The following is a 25,328-nucleotide window of genomic DNA, read 5'->3' on the forward strand; positions in this document are numbered from 1 at the left end:
TTAAAATAATTCTTTTATATCTCCCTTTCTTGTGAAATATACTTTTAATAAATTGTTTTATGTGTTATTGATTTCTAAACTAGAAAACGGAAATAGAAGACAATTTGTCACCAATAATTTCTCCCTTTCATTTTTTTTTTTTTTTTGTAAGGACGTGAGTGTGACCCGATGTACAAAGACTTTCCATATAATTGTGGCCAAGATTCTACACACTTATTGTTTTTCCACGCAGTTTTTTTTAATTTGTTTTCGGAAGATGTTTAAGAAACAAATTCAATCCAATCCAAACCAAACCAAAGGATAAGCCAAAAATCCACATAAACGGTATTAACAAAGGAATCCCTTAATAAAAGGCAAACAAAACCAGCGAAATCCCAAGCTAAAAGCGTAAAAGGTAATATATAACTATAATTAAAAAGATAAGACTAATTGGAATTCATACCCCAAATTCTATCCTTAAAACCAAGCCGCATATGTCAATTAAAATCAATGTTGATCCAGTTATTAGCCCGGGAAAAATTACGCTTTTTTATAATAATAATAATAAAAAATTACTTACCTCAAGTCCACGTGTCATCCAAAACCGTTAAAGATCCCCTCAAAACTAGCTCTCTCTCTCTCCCTAATTAAACAGGCGGGTTTAGAGAACACAGAAGAACCAAAAACAGCGACGGAAATAAAACAGAAACGTTTCTCTTTGCCACCACTAACCCAACCATTTAATTTTCCTTCTCCTTTTTGGCAGATGTCACTTTCAAAAACAATCAAAGCAAAGCCCATCCCAACTCTTAAGTCTCCAACCCAACCAGAGCTAGGCACGCCAAATCGAACCCCGGTTCTCTAAAATCGGCCTCTCTAGCACTGTTTCGCATGCAAAAGAAAGAAGACGAGATCAAGAGAGGCCATTAATGGCGGCGAACAAGAAGAAGGCTTTCGAGTCGATGTCGAAGAGTTTAATGGAGGAAGTGAGCAAGTGGGGTCGCCTGAAACAGACCGGAGTTAGTCTCCGTTACATGACGGAGTTCGGTTCCAAACCCACTCAGAGAAACCTCTTAATCTCCGCTCAGTTTCTCCACAAAGAGCTTCCCATTCGAATCGCTCGCAGAGCCGTCGACCTCGACACCCTTCCTTACGGATTGTCCCAAAAGCCCGCTGTTTTGAAGGTCCGCCGATTAATAATAAATTAATTAATTAATTAATTAATTATTATTTTTATCAACTTGTCATATTGCTTGTGTTTGTGGGTCAATCTTATTATTTATCCATTTATTGCCCTTTCGGAGGTTTACAAAGATCCGAGCTGTCTGATTCTGCTCTGATGTAATTCCAATTAGGATATATATTCTGCGAAATGGGTTTATTTTTTTCCTTCAAGAAAACTAATAATTTGACATAAAGTTCCAAACTTTGAGGCTGGTTTGTTGAATTGCGCGTGGGTTTAGGTGCGAGACTGGTATTTGGAGTCATTCCGTGACCTGAGGGCGTTCCCGGAGATAAAGGACTCCGAGGACGAGAACGAGTTCACTCAGATGATAAAGGCGATCAAGGTGAGGCACAACAACGTGGTTCCGATGATGGCCTTGGGAGTCCAACAGCTGAAGAAAGGTCTCGGGCCGAGAGTCGGGTGCGAGGACCTCCACGAGATCCACCAATTCCTGGACCGGTTCTACATGACTCGAATCGGGATCCGGATGCTGATCGGGCAGCACGTGGAGCTCCACAATCCCAACCCGTCCCCGGAGATCATCGGATACATCAACACCAAGATGTCCCCCGTCGAAGTCGCCCGCGCCGCCAGCGACGACGCTCGCTCCATCTGCCTCAGGGAGTACGGCTCCGCCCCCGAGATCACCATCTACGGCGACCCCGACTTCACTTTCCCGTCAGTCTCTCTCTCAATCTTCATTTATATATACAAAAAATTAGGTAACTAGCCAACTAAAACGTGTTTAAGATTGCTATATAGCCAACGTTTCGTAAATCTTAGGTAAACAGCCATAAACGTGACATTCCTGGTTTGCCTTTTTATTGAAATAAAATGGTGGGTATTTACATCAATTTACGCGTGTAAATACATGGGCGTGGTTATTTATCTAAAATTTACGAAACGTTGGCTATATAACAATGTGAAACTGTAAATATGACTGTATTTGATTCATTCATTTATTCAGAATGGTGGGGTATTTACGTCAATTTACGCGTGTAAATACATGGACGCGACTATTTACATTGGTTATATAGCAATGTGAAACTGTAAATATGACTATATTTGATTGTTTCATTCATTCAGAATGGTGGGGTATTTACGTCAATTTACGCATGTAAATACATGGATGTGGCTATTTACGTTGGTTATATAGTAATGTGAAACTGTAAATATGACTATATAAACATGATTCATTCGTTCATTCGTTCGTTCTTGTGTGTGGTGCCGAACGCAGATACGTCCCCACGCACTTGCATCTGATGGTGTTCGAGCTCGTGAAGAACTCTTTGCGCGCGGTGCAAGAGCGCTTCATGGACTCGGACAAGATCGCTCCTCCAATCAGGATCATCGTCGCCGACGGGATCGAGGACGTCACGATCAAGGTAACTAAACATAGTTTGTTCAAACATAATTTGTTCGGATCTTCATTTTGGGTATTTTGTGTGGAAGGTGTCGGACGAAGGGGGTGGAATTGCTCGGAGCGGGTTGCCGAAGATATTCACGTATCTATACAGCACAGCGAAGAACCCTTTGGACGAGCACGCGGATCTCGGGGTAGCCGACACAGTGTTCACCATGGCCGGTTACGGATATGGCCTTCCCATCAGTCGCTTGTACGCTCGCTACTTCGGCGGGGATTTGCAGATCACCTCCATGGAAGGCTACGGTTAGATAGCTCAACAAACACTCTCTAATCCAATCATTTTATCGTCTCGTCAACAATTTTTTTTTTTTTTTTTTTTGTAGGAACGGACGCGTATCTCCATCTTTCGCGGTTGGGAGATTCCCAAGAGCCTTTGCCTTGACCGGAACGGAACGGTCGGGATATTTTATCCCGAATGGCGTATATTTGTTGTAATTGAGAAGGATTTATCTTTCAATCTGCTGTCGATTCTTAGTTCCTCATGAAATTGGCGGTTCTGATGTACATGCCCATCTCAAGAAGCTTGAGGGTTCTATTGTGTGGATTTTAAAGTTTGATTTAGCCTGGCATTTCTTTATCAAGGAAATCATTCAGCAATTGGAGATATCTTTCTGTGTAAAGATATTACTAGTGTCAAAGATTTTTTTTTTTTTTTTTAGATATTTATATAAGTTTGCAATTAGCATCTGTTAAGTGAAGAAGTATTTATATAAAAAAAAAAAAAAAAATTAGTAATGTTTTTGCGGATTAAATTTAAATATAAGTTATAGTGAGATTGTAAATTGGGGTGGTGATTGTGTGGTGGTTTGGGTGTCCAATTGGAGTTTATGAACCACATAATTGGTGATGTGACTTTTTGTCTAAAGTCAAAGGGAAAATGGATGTGAGGCTATGATTAAATCATTGGCATGGCTCCATTTGGAACCTTGAAAAAGCATTAGCGACTGATTATGTGGTTAGAGATGCTTTAGATAGCATAGTAGGAGCTATTCCAGAATCCACCCCAGCACGTGTTGCACTGGATTTTAAATAAATTTATTAATTTTAAGGTACTATTGGTTGGAGGAAATAAGGTGGGAAAGGAAGACAATAAGATTGAAAAAAAAAAATTATTGGCGACAAAAGTACTCATAAGTTAAAAAGTTATGCCGTTACTACTTCTGGCGTTATTATTGGATAAAAAAACACGTGTTAGACGGATATTGTTTCTTAAATAATTTATTCATTTTTATTTGTTTTAAATCAATTTTAAATCAGTTTAAAACAATACTTTATTTATTATTAGTTGAGTTGGAATGACGTGTTTAAAGCTTCATTTGTAGAACTCAATAAAAAGAGCCTTTACATGGCCTATCAAATTACAAAGAAAAAAAAAACTATCCTCCTTTTACTTTGGATTTCTAGAAGTTAAAATAATGTAGCTCAAAAACTCAATAAATGGGCCAGTAATGCATTTCCGATTTTTTCCGGAATTATTATTTTCTTGTGAGGGACTGTGTTTCTTATTTGAAGTTTTAACTTTTTTTTACTAGGGAAAAAACACTAGAAGGAAGATTATTTTTATACAAATGTAAATGTGGAGTACTGTAAATATAAGTTTTAGGGGAAGTTACGTAATTACCTCAAAATAGATTATTTTTATTCTTGGTATACCTCACAAGCTTAAGTATTTGGAAAAAGTAACATTGAGATAATATCCAATACCTATTACATAAAGATATAATCTGCTTTACTTTCACGGATATTATCTTCCCTCTATCATCACCTCTAGACGACGACATGAAATAAGGGAATAATAAGAAAAATACACATAAAATGAGGTATTATCAGAATAATAATGAGAAATTGGATATTATAATAAAAGTTATGAAACTAGGTAGGCCAGACAATTTTCAATAGCTCTTCAATCGAGTCAAGCTAAAAGCCCGATAACGAAACATCATTACCCTAACGATATTATTTGGTTTCCTTTTCAAAGGTAATTCGCGTGAAATAAAATTTGATTTCATTTGCAACATAAAATTTAAACCAAGTGTTTTGTCATAAAACACACACAAACACACACACACACACACACCTTTGAAAAAACAAAAAATTGGTTACGTAAACCACCTAAACTATAAGAATTGTAAATTAGCCAACATTTAGTAAATACTTTGTAAATAGCCAACTTACATACGTTGCAGCCTATTAACTACATTTTTTACATGTTTGGCTGAGTTAAATAAATCTTTTATTAATCTGTTAATAAGTTAACTTGACTATTTACAAGAAATTAAACAAATGTGGGTTATATCTCAATTCACTATAACTGTGTGGCTATATAACTTAATAACCCTTGAAAAAATACGTCATTTGTCGCTTTGTTTTACGAAATAAAACACAATAATACCAATTAGTAAATGCCAATCACTTTCATCCACAAATCCCCACCGGAGACATAGTGTCACTAAAGCTATGAACAAACTCTATCCTCGTTAATTAATCTATTGAAATAATGTTAGCCCTTTCAAATAATCGGAAAGATTCTTGAGAATACATAGGTCACTCTCCTTGATGTCTATATATCACTTGCTTTGATTGATCATATCCTTAAAAAAAATAGACCAAAAAAGTCATACCCTTCTCATGTCACATAGAGAAGTGTCAAGCTCAATCCAAGGTCGAATGATCTTTTGCACAACTTGTTTACTAATTAGCTAGCTTTGGCAATAGGTGACATACGGTAAAAGATTTTAACTTAAAATAGAAAGGATAAGACTAAGTGTTGATGCAATATAATATGTGGTATATGATAAACTTGGTAAATATAATCAATATTACCTATATATATATATATATATATATATATATATGTGTGTGTCTGAAAGTGTCTAAAATTTAAAAATAATAGGTAAGTGAACAAAAATATTCTTAATGAATGATCATCTGAGAGTACAAGGCTGCACTTTATTTTTATTGGACTACATCCATATACGGCGACGAATCATAAAATTATAATTCCTCATTATATTCTTCAAGAGTATTTTGTTTCAACGAGATATATTTTCTTAATTTTGACATTGTTAAGAAAAAAAAACTTCATTGGTCGTATTTTTTTTTCCAAATTTCTCATATAGAACTATATATTATATTATATAAATGAATTAATGAAAGAAGACAATTTATCTTGAACTTAGAACAAACTTAGATTCGTCAAGACTTGAGACCGCTATACAAAAGTACAAAAGTTAGAATTATGACCCACAATACAATTGAGGCGTCTCTTCAATTAAAATAGAAGTTATAATAATAATTGCAACAAACAAAACAAAACAAAATAACCTTTTGGATTGTAGATCAACAAGATGGCTATATCATTTCGGTTTGGACCCTATATTAAAGAAAAATATATATAATGAAATTTTTTTTTTTAAAAAAAAAGATACTAAGATGAAGGAGAAGGACGAGGTGAAGAAGAAAAAAATAGTAAGTGATGGGAAGATTTAATATTGTAGGACACATAATAAATTTGGTCCACAATCCACAATATGAAACAAGGTCTCCATAACATGCACATGACATGCCAACCATTTGGTTTGGGACCACATCATATGCATAGTTTATTATGGAATTTCATGCCACATTATATGTCAATGGAAGCTTGAGATGGAATTTCAAGTATGAATAATTATGCATATAATTCACGGCGTAGTTGTTAGTTAGCTCGGAAAATAAAACATAAGTATTTGTTGGCCTGACTCAAGTGTGATGATTACGTTACATATTTAAGTTTGACATGGTTAAAATGTTTAGCTTTAGGTCTTGTTTGGTAGGAAGGATTTTGAGGAAATAGATGAATTCTTTTACAAGGGAAAAGAATGGAAAAGAAAGGAAAGAATTAAATAATTTCTTATTTATGTTTGGTAGAAATGAAAAAATGATAGATGGATGGATTGTTTTTAGAGTATATTTGTAAAAAAAAAAAAAAAATAACATTTTTCTTCTTTACTTTACTTTCCTTTCCTTCCAAAATTGGAAGGATTAAAAATGGTGGGTCCGGTGGATTGTTAATGCCTCCAAATCCTTCATATTTTCTTTCCATCATTCCTACCAAACAAGACAATATGTCATATCAACAGAAAAAATCAATCTTCTCCTTCCATTTCTCATCTACCAAACAAAGCTTTAACTTCGGCTAGTTCTCTAAAATCTATAAATAATTATGGAACTTTGTTTATTTTTGCAAATTATTCAGTTTTAGTTGTCTGGGTTACTATATATATATATATATATATATATATATATATATATATATATATATATATATACCTTACATGCATATAATTAACATTTTTGTTTATAATTGTTTTAATCTTAAAAATATTCTTTATAATTGTTAATGTTGTTTTACTTAGAGTGGGCCTTGTTCATTGTGAAAATTACGTGATTAGAAATTTAAGAGAAAAGAATTCAAGAGAAATATTGATACAAAAAAATAAAGCTCAAGATAAATAAAAAAATAAAAATAAAAAATTGTTTTTTCCCATCTTGAGCAAATTATCAGGTTTTTTCTTTCCTTAAAACTCTTATTATTATTATTATTATTATTATTATTATTATTATTATTATTATTATTAGAGATTTGTAACTGACTAAGCCTATTCAAACTTAAGAATTTCATTTCGTCATACGGTTCTGATTTTTTTGATTTATCGTCATTCTGCTTATGTGACGCATTGTTTATACCATTTTTACCCTTATTAATTAGTTAATATAATTTATTTTCGAAATTAATAAAATCTAATTTATTATTCAAAATCCCTAATTATTAAGATATCAGATATCTCACTCTCTCTCTCTCTCTCTCTCTCTCTCTCTCTCTCTCTCGTCACATATTTTAGCCATGGACAAATTAAGGTCTAAAACATAAAAAAAAAATGCAGTTAATAATCATTAATAACTGTTAATAGGTTTCTACTTCAACTAATAGTCGTTAATAGCTGTTAATAGGTTTCTGGTAGAAACTTATTAACAGTTATTACCAACTATTAATTGCGATGCTTTTTTTTCAACTTTCGTTATGGCTAAAAATGTAACGAAGAGAGAGAGAGAGAGAGAGAGAGAGAGAGAGAGAGAGAGAGAGAGAGAGAGAGAGAGAGAGAGAGAGAGAGATAAAGTATTTAGGCATAGATAAATTATTTTCATTTAATTATTTTTGGCAAAGAATTAGGGGAAAAAATAAGGGTAATTATGTCTTATTACATCAAAGATTGACTAACTATCAAATATTACTAAAACGTTGGTTATTTCACAATTCTAAGTTTCAACAAGGCTAGTAAGCTAGAGCGCCCTTATTATTATCATTATTATTATTATTATTGTCGTGGCTTCTATTTGTTTTATTAGTTTATAGTTAATTGTTTGTGTGGTTTTTTTTTGTCAATTTTTTGTCAACATTAGTAGCAAGTATAAAAAAATAAGTGTTAAATAAGTCGAATATGAAATATCTATCGGAATATAGAAAAAAGAAACTAGAGCATGACATTTTATTTTTTAATTAGTTTAAATATAAATATTAAAAAAAACGTTTTTTTATCCTAACCCCCACAAATTAGTTTTTCTAAGAGGCAAAGAATCAACACTAAAAAAATGCACTTGGCCTAGCCGTATGAAATAGTTTAGTACGGAAAATTATATATGAAGTCTTGAGATAAGAATATGAGCACGAACTGTATTATGCTATGTTATTATTTGACAACTAATGTATGAACGACATATTTACTGATTTGTATGTAATGTTATGATATGATGTCAAAGTATGTTGTCTTATTTTTATTTTTAATAGTCAATTGAAAAAGAAAAAAGTCTTGAGAATATTTCCTGAAACGGCTATATGGACAAATAATGAAAAAAAATTCTCGCGTATTTAAATTATTTAACAATGTTGAACCTCTAAAACGTACGGTTCCATCTCGAAGTGCATAGTGAAATTGGACATGACCAATAAAATGGACTCCCCATGAATTAAATTAAAACCCACTTTGAAGCATAACGTGACAAATTTGTACGAAGCTTTAAATTATAGAGGAGAACAGTAGTGCACACTAAACGGAGAAGAATGGCATCCATTATGAATTGTCTTTGGGACCCTTTTACCGTCTTTTGACTGACGATGGAGAAAATTAGATCCTATTGCTGGATTCTTATCCGCATTGGTCGTATATATGTCTCATCTCAAATTAAAGAAAATAAAAGAAGAAGAAAAAAGTAATAGTACTTCTCTTTTTCGCGTAATGTTTCTAAGCCTACGTCTCCATTGCAATACCACTTGATGAGTATATGTCGTTTTTTAAAATGCTTCCCAACAACTTCAACTTTGTTGTTATTTGTATCGATTGTTTTTGTTAGTGGTAAAACTTGTTGTTTTAAAAGATAGTTGGAAACATCTATGCTCTCTAGTCGACATCAGGATTTGTGACTTGAAATTTTTGCAAGATCTGTGTCTGATTTTCTTATGTATTTTTTTTTATCGTCCAATGAGATTTTACTAGGTGCGTTGGGAAACCTTAGCTAAAGACACACAGTTGAGAATGTGTCATATAAAAAAGAATGTTTACCCTTTTAAGTAGAGTTACACACTTAGGGATTTTGTGAAAGTTGTCACTGCCGAAAAACTTTGTCATTTGTGTGATGTTATTTTGTTGTTGTTGACTGACATTGATGAAGCATGTTTACAAAGTTGTTTGTTATATTTTTAATATTGTAAAACACACATTGTTATAAGCATTGTTCAAACACTTGGTGATTGTAGTGAATGCAAAGTGAGGGGACTTCAAACACAGAGGGCAAGGTTGCTATCCCGATCGTAACATCGTCGATATTGTCATGACCAGTTGTAATACAAGCGAGTTGTTAAATCTAAAAAGGTTTTCCTCTCACCAATTTGAAATCAATGATCTAGGAAGTATCAAGTACTTCATGGAAATGGAAGTAACTCGATCGGGACGAGGAATCGTTATTTCACAAAGAAAATATGTCCTTGACCTTTTGAAGGAAACAAATCTTCTTGGTTGTAGCCTGACAACCACACCGGTTGACCCAAATCACAAGATTCAACGAAATGAGAATGATGTGCCACTCGACAAGACACGATGCCAAAAGCTAATTGGAAAACTCATCTACCTAGCTCACAAAAGGTCGGACATTGCCTTTGCAGTTGGATTAATGAGCCAATACATGCACTGCCCCTTGGAAAATCATCTCAGAGCGGTCTATAAAAATTTTCATTACCTTAAAAGAATTCATGAGAAATGTATTCTCTTCAAAAAATCAGAATTGGCTAATCTAAGTGTTCATAAACGCAGATTGGGCCGAGACGCAATTTAGAGTAATGGCGCAAAGAGTTATTTGGAGGGAAAATTTTATATTGCACTTTTGAATGGGAAAATTTAGTTATTTGGAGGAGTAAGAAACAAAACATGATGGCTAGGAGCAGTGCCGAGACGCAATTTAGAGTAATGGCGCAAAGAGTTTGTGAGGTGATTTGGCTTCGAAGCTTATTAGAAGAGTTGAAGGTCGAATACAACAGTCCGATGAAGCTGTTCTATGATAATAAATTTGCGATTATAGCCCAAGTTTTATTTTATTAAAAAAATATCCTACTACATCCGCAGTAAATTAACTTAATTTACTTTTAGTTAATTTAGTTTACTGCGGATTTGATGGACTATTTTTTTAATAAAATTATACTTAGACTAATTTTTTAAAATGAAGATGTGTTGTTGGTTTACTAGCATAATGGCACCTTAAAACAATGACGAAATTAATTGAGCAAGTGACTATTACGCATGTGTATGTATGTATGTATGTATGTATGTATGTGTATATATATATATATATATATATATATATATTTATATATGTGTTAGATATTACAAGACTTGGTCAAATAAAGATCAAAAAGTTAAAATTTAGGCTTAGTGAGAATTCGAGTTTAATTTTATACCAATTTTATTTGTGATCTCCGACTCCGATGTAATTTGCAAGATATAAAAAATTTAATGGGTATTTAATAAAAGATACCGATCACCGAAATATTTGGATTCGCGAAATTGAGGCGTGGTTTTATGGTCTCTTGGTTGATTATTAATATAAAGCAACAATCAAATGTAGTAGGTTGAGAAGGTCTATTTTAAATTGATATAAATAAAGGGACCAAAATTTACAATAGGAGATTGATTAACGGATTTAGCCAACCACTTATTAACGGCATTGAGTTTAGAGAGAAAAAGTAATATTAAAAGAAATAGTGTTATTGAGACGGTGCTCATCAGTTGAATAGCAAGGAAACAATAATAAATATATGTAAATTGCCTTCCTCGGTTACTAACTTCCATTCTTGCTCTAGATGTATTTTGCTAACATTTAAAGTAATTTATGTTTTTTCATTGATCAAGAAAATATTTGTTAAAAATGAAATTCCAAGTTCAACATGATTTTAGTCTCTTTTCCTCATTTTTCATTTATATATTTGGTAACTGTCAATGTCATGTACTTCCTGAAATTAATAGGTAATACATGGAGAGAGCTATTCATATTAATATCAATAGTATCCGTACATTAGCTGAAAGCAGTTGTAATTACAAAAAAAATTATGGTATTTTAATATTATTAAATGTATTAAACTAACGGGTGGACTTGTTTATACAAAACTATTGATTATCAAGAAAAAAAGGAGTTATACATGGAAGAGTGAGGTTTGATTTCTCAGATTTAGTTATGTAGCCTTAGATAATGCAGCTAATAATGATGCTATAATGAAGGATTACAACGAGATATATCTTATGAAAATAACATTTTGCATCAAACATGTGAAATCCACATAATTGCCCTTATAGTTAGGGTCAGAGCAGAAATATTTCTTATCCCTCAATTTATCGGAACGAACTCTTAGTATTTTTTTTTAGTAGGGGCATTATTGGCCAGAATTACATGATATATTAGCAGTGCAAAGCGTAGGTGGCACTATCGGCCAAGATTACATAGTAGGTGACACTATTGACCAAGATTACATACTTATTAGAATAAATCTTAGGGGACATGCATTTCTGCATCCCATGGGGCTTGAACCCATGACCTCTCCGTCGAGGTAAGTGTGAGATTACCGCTAGACCAAGCTAGCTACCACAACTCTTAGTAGTTTGACTTGACCTTGATTAGGCATAGGTCTCAATCCTTATATGTTTTACGCCCTACCGGTATCGTTATCGTATTGAGACTTCAATTTTGGAGGTAAATCGTTTATCGGAGGAGAAATCGAAGAGTATTCAGATAAAAAAAGAGGAAATCGGTACCAGCAAGAAACCGCTTATCGTATAGAAAATCGACAAAAATGTAACCGATGGGTATTCATAGTTCAAACTTCATAGTTCATACAACGAATACATGATATCAACTCATGATCACAAATCATCAAATTATCATATTCAACAAGAACATCATTCATCATCATTAAACATCATAAGCATCATATTCATCTCAAGAACATCCGTTCAAGAATATCATAATCATCATATTCATCATCAAATTATCATCTACAACATCAAAACACTTAGATTCAGATTAAAAATCAACATTTTAATTCGGATTAAACCTAAAAAATACACAGAAAACCATACAAAACAATCAACAAACTCATATTTACTGCTCAAACCCTTGAAATCATGGATTAAAGTAAAAAATTGATAAAAAAAAAAAGAAAAAATCCCAAAATTTGAGAAACCTCTGAAACTTACCTACCGAAAACCAAAGAAAGTTGACAAAAAAGCCTGTGACGAACGAAAATCCCCCGAAAAGCACCGGAAAGCACCGGTCGGTTTTCCCGAAAAGCCAATCCTTGGTTGTGACAAGTAATATACCCCGCGCGTTGCTACGAAATAATTAATATATTTTAGTTTGGAGAAAAAAATATATAAATACACATCTAGAAATATTTAAGTTGGAAAAAAATGTATTTAAAATTTTTTTGGAGACATTTTAATCTTTATGATAAAAAAAATCGGTATGAATGAACACTACTTTTGTTTAGGGTCCAATCTCTTATTTTTTTTCTTAAAAAAAGTTTAACAAAAAAAAAAAAAAAAACAAAAACAAAACATTGTTCATTAAATAAATAGTGTTATGTGAGTAGATGAAATTCTTCTACTTTATATATATACACTCCCACACCCAGATGCAATGCACTCAGGGAAGAAGTGAGTGAATAAAAGAGTAACAGTTCATCTTCCAATCATAACCAATAATTATGGCACGCCCATTGTTGCTGATGATGGACACTAGCAATACCTTTTCTTTACCCATGTGAAGAAGAAAAAAATGATTAAAATCAAAGTTTTATCTATCTAAACTTAATTTTCCTTTTTATGTGTATTGCTTGAATTTAAATTAGTTTTGTGTTAAAGAGTGATTCTTTTTCTTCTTCTTGTTCTTGGAATTGTAGTGTCAATTGTCAATTTTATTGGTTTGGTTTAAATATGTCTAGTAAAAAAATATCAACTGGGGTGTGATAAAATTAAGAAAAAAGAAAAGAAGAAAACTTGTTTCAATCTCTCAAATGAGCACTTGAAAAATTTCTAACAAGAGACATGAAACTTCAAGTGAAGCACAATAAGAGAAGAAAATTCACCTAACGTGGTAGAAGAAGGGCTATGGAAAGAGATTAAACATGTGATATTGTAATGGTTGACGAAGAAGTTGAAGAAATCGTAGAAGATAAGGAAATTGATATGGACACCAAAGGTGATAAATATGAATTTAGTGAAAAAATCTATTAATTCTTTTGACCCGTCTAAATTGAAAAATATAGATCATAAGTTGAGAGATTTATTGGTGAAAAAAAACCCCATTAGAGATAATGATATAATATTTCTTAAATTTGATAATTGTAGACATTTTTCAACTTCTTTTTACACGAGAAAATTATTTAATGAGGGACATGTGATAGAAGATGGTTAGTTTATTCAAAGGAATCGAACAAAGTGTATTGTTTTTGTTGTAAATTGTTTAGTACGCAATCTAGTGTAAACCTATTAAGAAATGATGGAACAAACGATGTTACAAAAACGATTATCTGGATTGGCTATGTTGTCTATTGAAAATAATTTGTTGGAAACATTTAACTATAATGATTTGATCGATCTTTTTACATAAAAAAAGGCAAGAAAAGTGAAATTTTGAAGTAATGTTTTTGTTTTTATCTTTGCAAGTTTTTCGTTTTTTGTGTGATGTATATGAAGAATATTGAAGTGAATAATTTGAAGATGAAATTTATAGTGGAGATAGTTTGTTGACGCATACTTTTATTAAACATTTGTATTATTTAATAGTATTACTATTATGATTAGCATGTAAATTATCCATCAAGCCCCATAATTCATTCTAGTAATAACGACATCGATACCTCTCTCCTCCAACATTGATATAGGCGTATGAATGAATTTAACCATAATATCCTACCAACACAAAAACTTGGTAAGCTTTTATTAATGCTTAACTTAATAAACGGTGCGACATAACTTGACTCAACTTGTTTGGCTAGTCTTAAATCTTGATTAGCCTATTTAGTCACCTCAAGTCCACGTCATATAAAAATAAAATAAAACGAAATAAAGTTCTCGCATGAGCTGAACCTGCAGATAGCGGGGGCAAAATAATAACTAGTACTAGATTCTTTGAAACGCATTAAATTTTTATTATTCGAGAATATAATAATTCGTAATAAATTTTACCGTAAGAAAGAAGATGAGAGAAATGGTAAGCTAACAGTGTTATTTTATTATTATTATTATTATTTTTTTCTTCAAAGAAACAAACAAAGGTAGGAGACAGGAACACTGAACATGGGTTTTATAAAGATTCCTTACAATTGCGAAAATAAATGAACAAGCTATACGAAATTGCAAGAAATACTTCTTTATTAACTTTCAGAAAAAACAGTCTCGTTTATAAAGTAATATTTATTTGATAACTTATTAGTCAGTTACTACGGTAAGTTACGTAGCTATTTATTATTATTATTATTTTCAAATATGGATTATTTGTTTAAATTGGTGTTTTTTTTGTTTGTTTAAACTTTAAAGTGCAACCATATATGAAATTATGCATAAACAAATGCATGTATGTATACGTGTTTTCTATATAAAGTTTTTTTTTAATACGTATACATGTTTATTTTTGTCTGATTATTTATTTGTTTAATTCTGATTTAAAAAGAAAGAAAATCTGCGTAACAAAAAGCGTACGCTTTCTCTTTTTCTTCTCTCTCTCTCTCTCCACACTAAAACAAACGGCATTTATATGTAACGTTTTTTTTCCGACTTTTTCATAATTTCTCTCTCCTCTTTCTCTCTCTCTCTCAGTTTGTTTCCATTTCCCCTAATTCTCTCTCTCTCTCTCTCAGCCCAGCGATCTATCTGTAAGTTCATCTCTTCGTATTCGTGTTAATCTTAATCTAGATTCTTCAAATTTTTTTCTTCTTCCGAGTACTGATGTTTGCTTGGACTCGTTTTTCGTTCTTCTTCTTTCTTTGACTGTTTTTTTTGTTCTGAATTGAATTTCAGAGATTGAAAAATGAATTGGATTTTTAAGTAATTGAGGTTGCTTTATAAGGATTGAGATATGACCAGCGTTGGATTTCGAATATCTTGGAGTCTAATCATAGAGAAGAGCTAGAACAGCAATTGAAATTCAGCTGAAAAAGGGAGAGTAAGAAAAAAATTGATCTCCGTAGCTGGATTTTTGGTGAAGCATTAAGGCTATCGTTATTATTTTAGTAATTGAGGAAGGACATGGAGGCTAAATTTGGAGGGAAAGCGCACCACCCACATTTGTACGGTCCAATGGTGTCAGATCTGAACGCAGTGGGTAAGAAGAGCTCACTGGACTGGGATTTGAACGACTGGAAATGGGACGGCGATCTCTTGACCGCAACTCCGCTGAACTCCATAGCTCTGGAGTGTGGGGCCCGGAGGAGGCGGTGCGGCGTCGGAGACTTGTCGAACAGCTCGTCGTCGTTCTCCGACGAGCTCGAGCGCGACGTGGAGAAGCGGCGGAGAGGCTGCTCCGGCGACGATGACGAGGACGAGTGCCTGAGGCTCGGGGCGGGCGGGGTGGCGTACCCGATCGCCGAGGGGGAGGCCAAGGGCGGGAAGAAGAGCAAGATTCTGGCGGCGGCGGGCCCGCCGGGTCTGAGTCCGAATTCGAATAATTATTCGAATTCGGGGTCGAGCAGAGCGGTGTGTCAGGTTGAGGATTGCCGGGCCGATCTCAGCGGGGCTAAGGATTACCACAAGAGGCACAAGGTCTGCGATGTGCACTCCAAGGCCACCAAAGCGCTCGTCGGAACCATTATGCAGCGATTCTGCCAGCAATGTAGCAGGTAGTAATACTCTTAATTTTAATCGAAGTCGCTGGCTTTTTCGCGGGTGAATATAACGGTTTTTTATTTCAAAATTTGAAAATGAATATCAGAGCGTTGGATTTCGAATGATTTTTTGTTGGTAGCTAAACAAAAGTTTTGACAGCTGGTTAGTTAGTGATACCCGATTTGCTGCAGCGTATACGCCGAATCTAAAGTAGACGACAAATTTTAATGCCGAATTGAATTTTTTTTTTTTTAGTTTTGGTTTATAATAGAACTTTGTAAAAGAACACTACAGCTATCTTACCTATTTGAAACGTAAGCAGTTCCAAACTAGCTAAGTTTGACATCGGCGTAGTTAAATTTTTAAAATGCAATTACCGAACTAAAATGGCTAGCGCGCTACAGAATGGGAAACGCTTGGCTATTTTATAATATTTCTCTTTGCAGAACGAGTTTTTGATTGATCGGGTTAGATGTTTTTTGGTTTTGTATTTTGGGGCAGGTTTCACGTCCTTCAAGAGTTTGATGAAGGGAAAAGGAGTTGCCGTAGACGTTTGGCCGGCCATAATCGGCGTAGACGTAAAACTCATCCCGACACTGTTGTTAATGGGGGCTCTTCGAATGATGAAAAGGGAAGCAGTTATTTGTTGATAAGCTTGTTGAGAATACTGTCCAATATGCACAGTAAGATTTTGTTCCCCTTTCACAGAAAAAAAAAACTATCGTTCACAATAAATACACTCGGACTTAGAAAGAAATTTGTTGGGCATTGGTGATGGATCATGAAATTGCTTGTTTTGACATTTGTAGATTGTGTATTCTGTAACTTGCAGCAAACAGCGCTGACCAATCAAAGGATCAGGATCTTCTATCTCATTTATTAAAGAACTTGGCTAGTGTTGCTGGTTCAGTTGATGAAAGGAACATATCATCACTTCTACAAGGATCTCAAGGCTCATTTAATGCCGGTGCTTCAGCTGAGACGTCACAGAAGCCAGTTCTAATGATAGCAGGCGGCTCCGAAACCCAGAGGCTTCTTTGTTCAGCCGCAAAAATGGATGACCCAACCATTTCTCAAGCTCCTTCAAACTCTGGAGAACAATGCCCGACAGTATCTGTATTGAATATGACGCAGACAGTAACGTCTTCAGGCGATACTAATTGTGGAGCGCTTCAAAATCTTATGGGTCGTGGGTCTACTAATCGACTCAGCTTGATAGATAGCTTGAAATCCAAGCCCGCTATAGAAGAGTCAAGAGTTGGAAGGACAAAATATAACAACATTGACTTGAATAGCATATATGATGATTCACAAGATTTAGAAAACCCAGGGAGTTCTTATTATCCAAGAACTTCAGAGACCTTGTCTCATGATAATCCTCTATTCGTGCACAAGTCAAGCCCAACTCAGCTAAGTCAGCACTCAGACTCAACCTCTACCCGGTCACCATCCACTTCAAGTGGAGAGGCGCAAGTATGTTCAATGTCGTTGTTTTAAAATCTCACTGATTATTGCTTGACGTGATTATTCTGGACATTTATTTCTAAACTGGAGGTTGGTTAGCTTTGGAGTCATTCTTGTAGCTGATGTGGCAATCATGTCAGAAGCTTACGAATGGCTGGTTTTCTTTATGTTGTAATGTTTCTTTAATAATTTCTCAGTTTGTTAACTTTTCTTCCTCTTGAAATTTTAGAGTCGAACAGACCGCATTGTCTTCAAACTTTTTGGAAAGGACCCAAGTGATCTTCCTGCTGACTTGAGGAACCAGGTAAGATTAGCTCCTTGTTTCTCTCTCAACAGTCGAATATTTCATTTGATGTGTTCTTAATTTTTTTTTTTTATTTTTTTATTTTTTTATTTTTTATATATTTTCCATTGATTGATGAAGATCTTCAACTGGCTATCCAACACTCCTACCGATATTGAAAGTTACATTCGGCCAGGCTGTATAATTTTGACAATATATCTCCATCTAGAGAAATATACATGGGAAGAGGTATGCTTTCTGCTAATTACAGGCACTTTTTTTTAAAGCAAAACCACACTAATCTCTCTTTGTCGCGTTTTAACCTATGGTTTTTTTTTGCCCCTATATTCAGCTATGCTCTGATCTGGGCTCTAGTTTAAAGAAGCTACTAAATGCATCCAATGATCCTTTCTGGAGTACAGGATGGGTTTATTGCAGGGTTCGGAATTATGTCGCATTTGCGTATAATGGTATGTACCTTACTGTTTTATTTGTACCTTATTTTATCTAAAATTCGTCCTAGGCATTCAAAAGCATTATTAAGAAGTGTCTTGTCTCTGCAGGTCATCTAATCCTAGAGACGCCTTTACCTCTGAATAAAAATTGCAGAATCTCCAGCATCAAACCAGTGGCGGTTTCGTTATGTGAGAACACCCAATTTGTAGTTAAAGGCTCCAACTTAAATGGTCCAAGCACGAGGTTTCTACTTGCTTACTTCTGTGTGTTTAAATTTTGGCCTCTTTTATTTTATTTATGTAATCCTTCGAATTAAAAGTCTGATATATTGACAGATTGCTATGCGCGTTGGATGGGAAGTATCTGGTCCAGGAAACTTGTCGCGGGCTAATGAACAATAATGATGCAACCGTTGAGCACGAGGAAATCCAGTCTCTGAGATTTTCCTGTTCAGTTCCAAGTGTTACTGGGAGAGGATTCATAGAGGTTATATCACGCACCTATATATGCATTCTATACGCATGTGCAATCAAGTCTTTGAGTTATTTTTCAAGGCTCCGTGATTTAGTATTTATTCCTCTTAATATGCTTTGACGAATTGTGCATGAATACCATATAATATGTCCATCAATATTAAGCCCCTTAAAGTATTCTTATAGAAATTTCTCCATTGCCTTCAGGTTGAGGATCATGGTCTCAGCAGCACTTTTTTCCCGTTTATAGTTGCAGAGAAAGAGGTTTGTTCTGAGATATGCACGCTGGAAAGTGCGATAGAGGTGTCTGAGACCGGAAACAACGTGGAAAAACAGCCTAATATTCTGGAAGCCAAGAATCAAGCCGTGGACTTTATTCACGAAATGGGTTGGCTGCTAAACAGAAGTCGTGTCAAGTGTAGACTAGGCCCCATGGATCCGCACTCCGCTCTATTCCCTCTCAGACGGTACAAGTGGCTCGTGGAGTTTTCGTTGGACCGCGATTGGTGTTCCGTCGTAAACAAACTCTTGTCCATTCTCTTCGAGGGCTGCGTTGATTCCGGAGCGTTTTCCTCGGTCGAGGTTGCCGTATCGGATATGGGTCTCCTCCACAGAGCTGTGCGCAGAAATTGCCGGCCAATGGTAGAGCTCTTGTTGAAATTCGCCCCGCATAAAGCCCCGACCGAATCAGGATCTGGATCAAACGAGAAGGGCGTTCAGGAATTCTTATTCAAACCCGACATTGCGGGACCCAATGGGCTGACCCCTCTTCATGTTGCAGCCTGCCAGGTGGGCTTTGAGAGCGTATTGGACGCATTGACCGATGATCCCGGAAAGGTGCTCCCTAACTTCTTACCAAAAGTGTTTTTTTTTTTTTTGGATTTTTGGCTCAAATAGTCGCCAACCTTTTATGATAGTGGGTGGCATTTTAGTCTTTAAATTTTTTTTGAAGCATTTTGGTCCCTAACCTATTGATTTTGTAGCATTTTGGTCCTTTTTAAAAAAAATATATATTTTATTTTATGAAATTATATACTTTATAAACTTAAAACATGTTTATATACTAAATTAAACATGTTTAGGATCAAAATGCTACAAAATCAATAGGTTAAGCACCAAAATGCTTCAAAAAAAAAAAAAGTTTAGGGGACCAGATCGCCACTATCATAAAAGGTTGGGAACTATTTGCGCCAAAATTTCTAATTTTTTTTTACGCAACAATCGCAGTTCGAATAAAATTTTGCTGATTTATTACATTACATGGAATGAATGAACGAATGATTTCGCAGGTGGGAATCGAGGCGTGGAGAAACGCGAAAGACGAAACGGGATTAACCCCGAACGACTACGCGAGCCTGGGAGGTCACTACTCGTACATCAACCTGGTGCAGCGCAAGAGCGGGCAAGTGGTGGTCGACATCCCGGCGGGCCCCGCCGCCGGGGGACAGCAGAGGACGGCGGCTTCCAAGGTCGCCAGCCTGGAGCTCGACCGCTTCGCGGCGGTCCGGCGACAATGCGGGGCGTGCCAGCAGCTCCACCGCCGCCGCCACCACCACAAGATGATGACCGGCGGCCACGGCCACAGGAGCTCGCTGGTCTACCGGCCGGCGATGCTGTCTATGCTCGCCGTCGCGGCCGTTTGCGTTTGTGTAGCTTTGCTCTTCAAGAGCTCCCCGGAGGTGCTCTATGTCTTCCAGCCCTTCCGCTGGGAGCGCCTCAAGTACGGATCCAGTTGAAGATCAGATCTTTCTTTTCTTAATTATTTTGTTTAGTTGCCTTTTTTTTTTTTTTTTTTTTTTTTTTTTTCATGTCTGTTATTCATAAGGGGGTTCAATGGATTTCCCCGGGGAATGTAATACTGTGTATGTATTTATAAAGTGGTGGTGGTGGTGGTGGTAGTTATGTGCTTTGAGGTATTGGAAATGGAATGTATAGTTGTAATATCCAAAAACATAAACATCAGTGATGATGGCCAATAATAATAAAGTAATAACGGTTTTAAAGTGGGGAGACTTTTGGTCTTTGGGTATTTTTTTTTTTTTTTTTTTTCGTTCTTGATTTACTCGTGACTTTTCGTGTTTGTTGCTACTTCAGCTTTCTATGTATCAAAGTTGTTTCTTTGCTTGTCGGCATTAATTTTTTTTTCTTTTTTTGCGTGGATAGTTGTTTTATGTTATATTCACTGATAACTGATTAATTGGAGGAATATTACTTTCTTGTCGTTGACACTTAAGATAGGAAGTCTGCCATGGTAATAACTTTAAAGTATTAAATATCAAAAGGAAAGGAAAAACTTGAAATTATTTGATATTTTTTTAATTCTTATCAAAAGGTTAGAAAATGGCTAAAAATAGATTTCGGGGGTTTTTTTTTTCAAATTATTAAAGTATAATAAATTTAAATCCTTTTCAATCAGATTTAAGTAATTTAAATTAGGGTAATTTAGCAAAATAGCCAAATCAAACCTTTAAAATTGCTAAATAGCCAAGGTTTTGTAAATACTAAGTAAATAGCCAGATATCATTTAAGACATATCTGAATTTACTAAAAAACCCAACCTTTCCCGCCCATGCACACGGTTTACTTAAAAAAAAAAAAATTAAATGAGGTAGCGTGTAACGAAAAACGAGGAACATTAACTGCAATTGATTTCCGAATATCTCTCAACCATTTTCATACGCCATTAAGAAAAAAAATCAGAGTAAATATTGGCAGTTTTGAATAGGTTTTGACGTACTTTGCAGTAAATCTGAGTAAATCCGAGTTTTTAATCCTTGGTTTTGACAACAGTAATGGTTGTTAATATGTGTAGTAAATGTATTTAAATATTAAGAACTTGTATTTTTGGATTCGTGTAAGTGTTTATTTACGCATATTTACTGCATAATTTGTCGTATCCTGAACTTATAACACCAAAAAGCTTAACTGCATTATAACACCAACGCAAATTTATTCCCTAAAATAAAGGAAACATAAATTGACCAGATCACGTTCATATTATATTGGGAAACAATTCAAATAAATTCGGGAATTTATACCGAAAATTCAAAAATTGTAATTCAAAATTCAAACGCACATGGGCAATTTTTGGAAATAAAAAAACCTATTATTGGGCCACGTCATCAGCCTGGCTATTTACTTAGTATTTACAAAACCTTGGCTAAATAGCAAATCATAAGGTTTGATTTGGCTATTTTGCTAATTTTTTGTTTAAATTAATTTAAATAGTTAACTAATTTACTTCCATAATCTCATATGATTTTCACACACGTTCCCAACAAATTTCTTCTCTAAGATGCAAAACGGATACGACGATTGTCGTTTATCATCGAGCTTAATGTCGTATAAATGAAATGACATGTCGTTTTATACAATATTCCTAAAAACCCGTTCGCTTGTCAAAAACTTGAAATTATCATATCATCATATATCACAGTTGACAGAGCTGAGCCGAGTCTCACAGCAATGTCAATGGCTTCCAAATATCTCTCGTTCTCTTCCTCTCTCATCGATTCCCGTCTCTCTCACAGCAACACAAACACCAGAAAGTCATTACCACAGAATTCGAATCTCAGGCACATTCGCTGCGCAACAAGAACACCGACGACGACAAAGACCAACCAATCTTCTCCTTCTTCTTCGTCTCCGGCCAAGAAGAGAATCTGGAAAGAAGGTGAATACCCAGCAGTCTCCGAGCAGGTTCATCATGGTCACCCGAGAAGAGTCCCAATCAAGAATCTGAAGAAGAAATTGGAGCGAAAGAGCAAAGCCAAGGGCTGGGTCAGCACCGTCACTGAGACCTTGACCGAGCGTATCAGCAACAAGCAATGGAGTCAAGCTCTCGAGGTCTAACCGTGTTATAATTGTACTGATACACTGTTTCTTAGCAAAGAAAGAGCTTTCGTATTTCTTTTTTATTTATTTATTTAAGGTCAAACGTTTCTTTCAAATCATAGTCATTATCCTTTGGAACAAGATCAATTGGATATGCTGAAGATAGTACTTATAAGGAAAAATGTAAAGAATTTCTTTAGGGTATAGATGTAGAAGCTGTGTTTTTTTGTTTTTGTTTTTGAATTAGGCAAGTTTTAAATACAGTACTACTAATTAGGATGATGTGAAGATAGAGTTCAGAAGCTGAGTAGGGTTTTTTTATTATTTTTTTTCAGGTATTTGAAATGCTGAGAGAACAATCATTTTACCACCCGAAGGAAGGGACGTACTTAAAGCTACTGGTTCTCCTGGGAAGATCCGGGCAACCCGAACGCGCGCGCCAACTGTTCGATGAAATGATCGAAGAAGAGCTCGAACCCACCGCCCCTCTCTACACGGCTCTCCTCTCGGCTTACTGCCGGAACGGCCTCATCGACGAGGCCTTCTCGATCCTCGAGACCATGAAACCCCTCCCGAACTGCCAGCCCGACGTCTTCACGTACAGCACGCTGCTGAAAGCCTGCGTCGACGCTCAGCGGTTCGACCTCGTCGAGCCTCTCTACTCCGAGATGGCCGACCGCGGGGTTTCTCCGAACACGGTGACCCAGAACACGGTGCTGAGCGGCTACGGCCGCGCCGGAAGGTTCGACGACATGGAGCGAGTCCTCTCGGCGATGCTCCAAGGCGGCCAGGAATGCAGGCAAGGACAGACCCACATAGTCCTAATTTGTTATTCTTTTCAAGGTCCATTAGGAAAATAGCCAACTTAAACGTTTGGCATTGCTAAATAGCCAACGTTTGGTAAATCTTAGGTAAATAGCCACTTTCAAACGTGAATATTAGGTAAATAGTCACTTTCATATATCAAACGTTGGCCACGTACATAAGATTTACGTCTGAAATTTACTATTTACCTAAAATTTACCAAACGTTAGTTATTTAGCAATGTCAAACGTTTAAATTGGCTATTTATCTAATTTTCTGTTCTATTTACGTGAGTCCTGACAAAATTACTTTTACCTGATTGGCTCCCCCTTCTTTTAGAGATATATAGTAAAAATAGTCGCGTCGGACAAATGTTTTTAGCAAAATAACCGATATTTCTCAATTGTTCAAGTTTTGTCAGTTCCTTAAGATTGTGAAAACGTGGCTGTTTTGCAAAATCTTAAGTTTCGAACAGCTAAATTGCTACACAGTTCTTGACTCAATTAACTTGTGTCGATTGGGAGAGTCTCCCAATCAAAAGTGATTTGGACACCACTAAGAGTGTTTTCAAAGATTTTTTCGGATTCCTACAAAAATCTAAAGAGACTGATATAAGAGTGTTTAGTGACAAACTTGTCACTAAACACTCCTGTATCAGTCTTTTTTAGATTTTCGTAGGAATGTGAAAAAACTATCGAAAACACTCCTAGTCTTGGCGATTCCCCCGATCGAAATGCCAAGGCCTCCCGGGCTAAGTCGGGCCCGAATACCGACATTTAAAAAAAAAAAAAAACTTAATGTTGTAAATATTTGGGTGCAGACCGGACGTGTGGACGATGAACATAGTCCTGAGCGTGTTTGGGAACATGGGTCTGGTGGAGGAGATGGAGCGGTGGTACGAGAAGTTCCGAGGGTTCGGGATCAAGCCGGAGACTCGGACTTTCAACATCCTCATCGGATCGTACGGCAAGAAGCGGATGTACGACAAAATGTCGACGGTGATGGAGTACATGAGGAAGCTCGAGTTTCCGTGGACGACCTCGACGTACAACAACGTGATCGAGGCCTTTTCCCTGGCCGGGGACGCCAAGCACATGGACTGGGCGTTCGACCAGATGCGCTCCGAGGGCATGAGGGCCGACGTGAAGACCTTCTGCTGCCTCATCGAGGGCTACGCCAACGCGGGGCTGTTCCACCGCGTCATCTCGACCGTACAGCTGGCGGGGCGCTTGGAGATCCCCGAGAACACGTCGCTGTTCAACGCGGTGATCTCGGCTTGCGCCAAGGCCGGGGACTTGACGGAGATGGAGAGGGTTTTCGCGAGGATGAAGGAGAAGAGCTGCGTCCCCAACGAGGCCACGTACTCGACAATGGTCGCAGCGTATCGGAACGAGGGCATGAACGATAAGATTTACTACTTGGAGAAGGAGCGATCCGACCTCGTCGACCCCGATCTTCTTGTTCCTCCCGAGGAAGACGAGGCCGGCGGATTCGAATTCCCTGATAATGAATGATTTCGAGGAGATCTTCCGGAAGGGTCTGATTCGGTTCCCGAGAATTTCTTCGAAAGATCTTTGATGTGTACAGACTTGTTGTAAGGTATGTTCCAACAAAAGGAAGAAATATGTGCCTAGGAATACAAAGCCTATAAAAGAGCTTGTATTCTCAAGAAATATGTGCTCTGTTTGTTTGTTTGTTTATTTTTTATTTTTTATGAGCTTTTGTTATCAGGCAATTGACTAGTTTTTTTATTTTTTATTATTTTATTCTGTGCTCTGATTTTGTTTTAATATACTGACTAGTTGGTTTATGTGAAGTGTAGAAAAACTGAGGAAGTGAGAAAAAAACATGGTTGTGATGTAAAAATCTTAAAAACTATACTATATTGCTGAATGGGGAATCTCAAAAAAAGATATATAGTAAAATCTTTTGTAAGTAGGACTATTGCATGCTTATGGGGTAGCTGAGAATAAAATTATAA

General features: G+C 35.9%; 3 protein-coding genes across 3 annotated transcripts; all 3 read left to right on the forward strand.

Annotated features, from left to right (window-relative positions):
* The first annotated feature begins 613 nt into the window (after positions 1 to 613).
* On the forward strand, positions 614 to 3,285 carry PDK (pyruvate dehydrogenase kinase). The gene is made up of 5 exons (XM_089629316.1): positions 614 to 1,163; positions 1,443 to 1,882; positions 2,442 to 2,589; positions 2,657 to 2,873; positions 2,954 to 3,285. The coding sequence occupies exons 1-5, from the start codon at positions 909 to 911 to the stop codon at positions 3,010 to 3,012; spliced, it is 1,119 nt and encodes a 372-aa protein (XP_089485442.1). The 5' UTR covers positions 614 to 908; the 3' UTR covers positions 3,013 to 3,285.
* Positions 3,286 to 14,948: 11,663 nt separating this feature from the next.
* LOC149384492 (squamosa promoter-binding-like protein 1) lies at positions 14,949 to 20,721 on the forward strand. The gene is made up of 11 exons (XM_089628372.1): positions 14,949 to 15,084; positions 15,230 to 16,047; positions 16,535 to 16,716; positions 16,866 to 17,506; positions 17,727 to 17,801; positions 17,922 to 18,029; positions 18,133 to 18,250; positions 18,344 to 18,479; positions 18,572 to 18,722; positions 18,917 to 19,546; positions 19,999 to 20,721. The coding sequence occupies exons 2-11, from the start codon at positions 15,458 to 15,460 to the stop codon at positions 20,443 to 20,445; spliced, it is 3,078 nt and encodes a 1,025-aa protein (XP_089484498.1). The 5' UTR covers positions 14,949 to 15,084; positions 15,230 to 15,457; the 3' UTR covers positions 20,446 to 20,721.
* A 1,402-nt stretch (positions 20,722 to 22,123) lies between these two features.
* Positions 22,124 to 25,011, forward strand: PPR2 (Tetratricopeptide repeat (TPR)-like superfamily protein). The gene is made up of 3 exons (XM_089629592.1): positions 22,124 to 22,555; positions 22,879 to 23,342; positions 24,168 to 25,011. Exons 1-3 carry the CDS (start codon positions 22,175 to 22,177, stop codon positions 24,859 to 24,861), a joined length of 1,539 nt encoding a protein of 512 aa, XP_089485718.1. The 5' UTR covers positions 22,124 to 22,174; the 3' UTR covers positions 24,862 to 25,011.
* The last annotated feature ends 317 nt before the right edge of the window (positions 25,012 to 25,328 follow it).

Source organism: Urtica dioica, chromosome 10, assembly GCF_054948205.1.
Source record: "Urtica dioica subsp. dioica isolate 48M chromosome 10, U.dioica_male_clone48M_v1_H2, whole genome shotgun sequence".
NCBI lineage: Eukaryota > Viridiplantae > Streptophyta > Magnoliopsida > Rosales > Urticaceae > Urtica > Urtica dioica.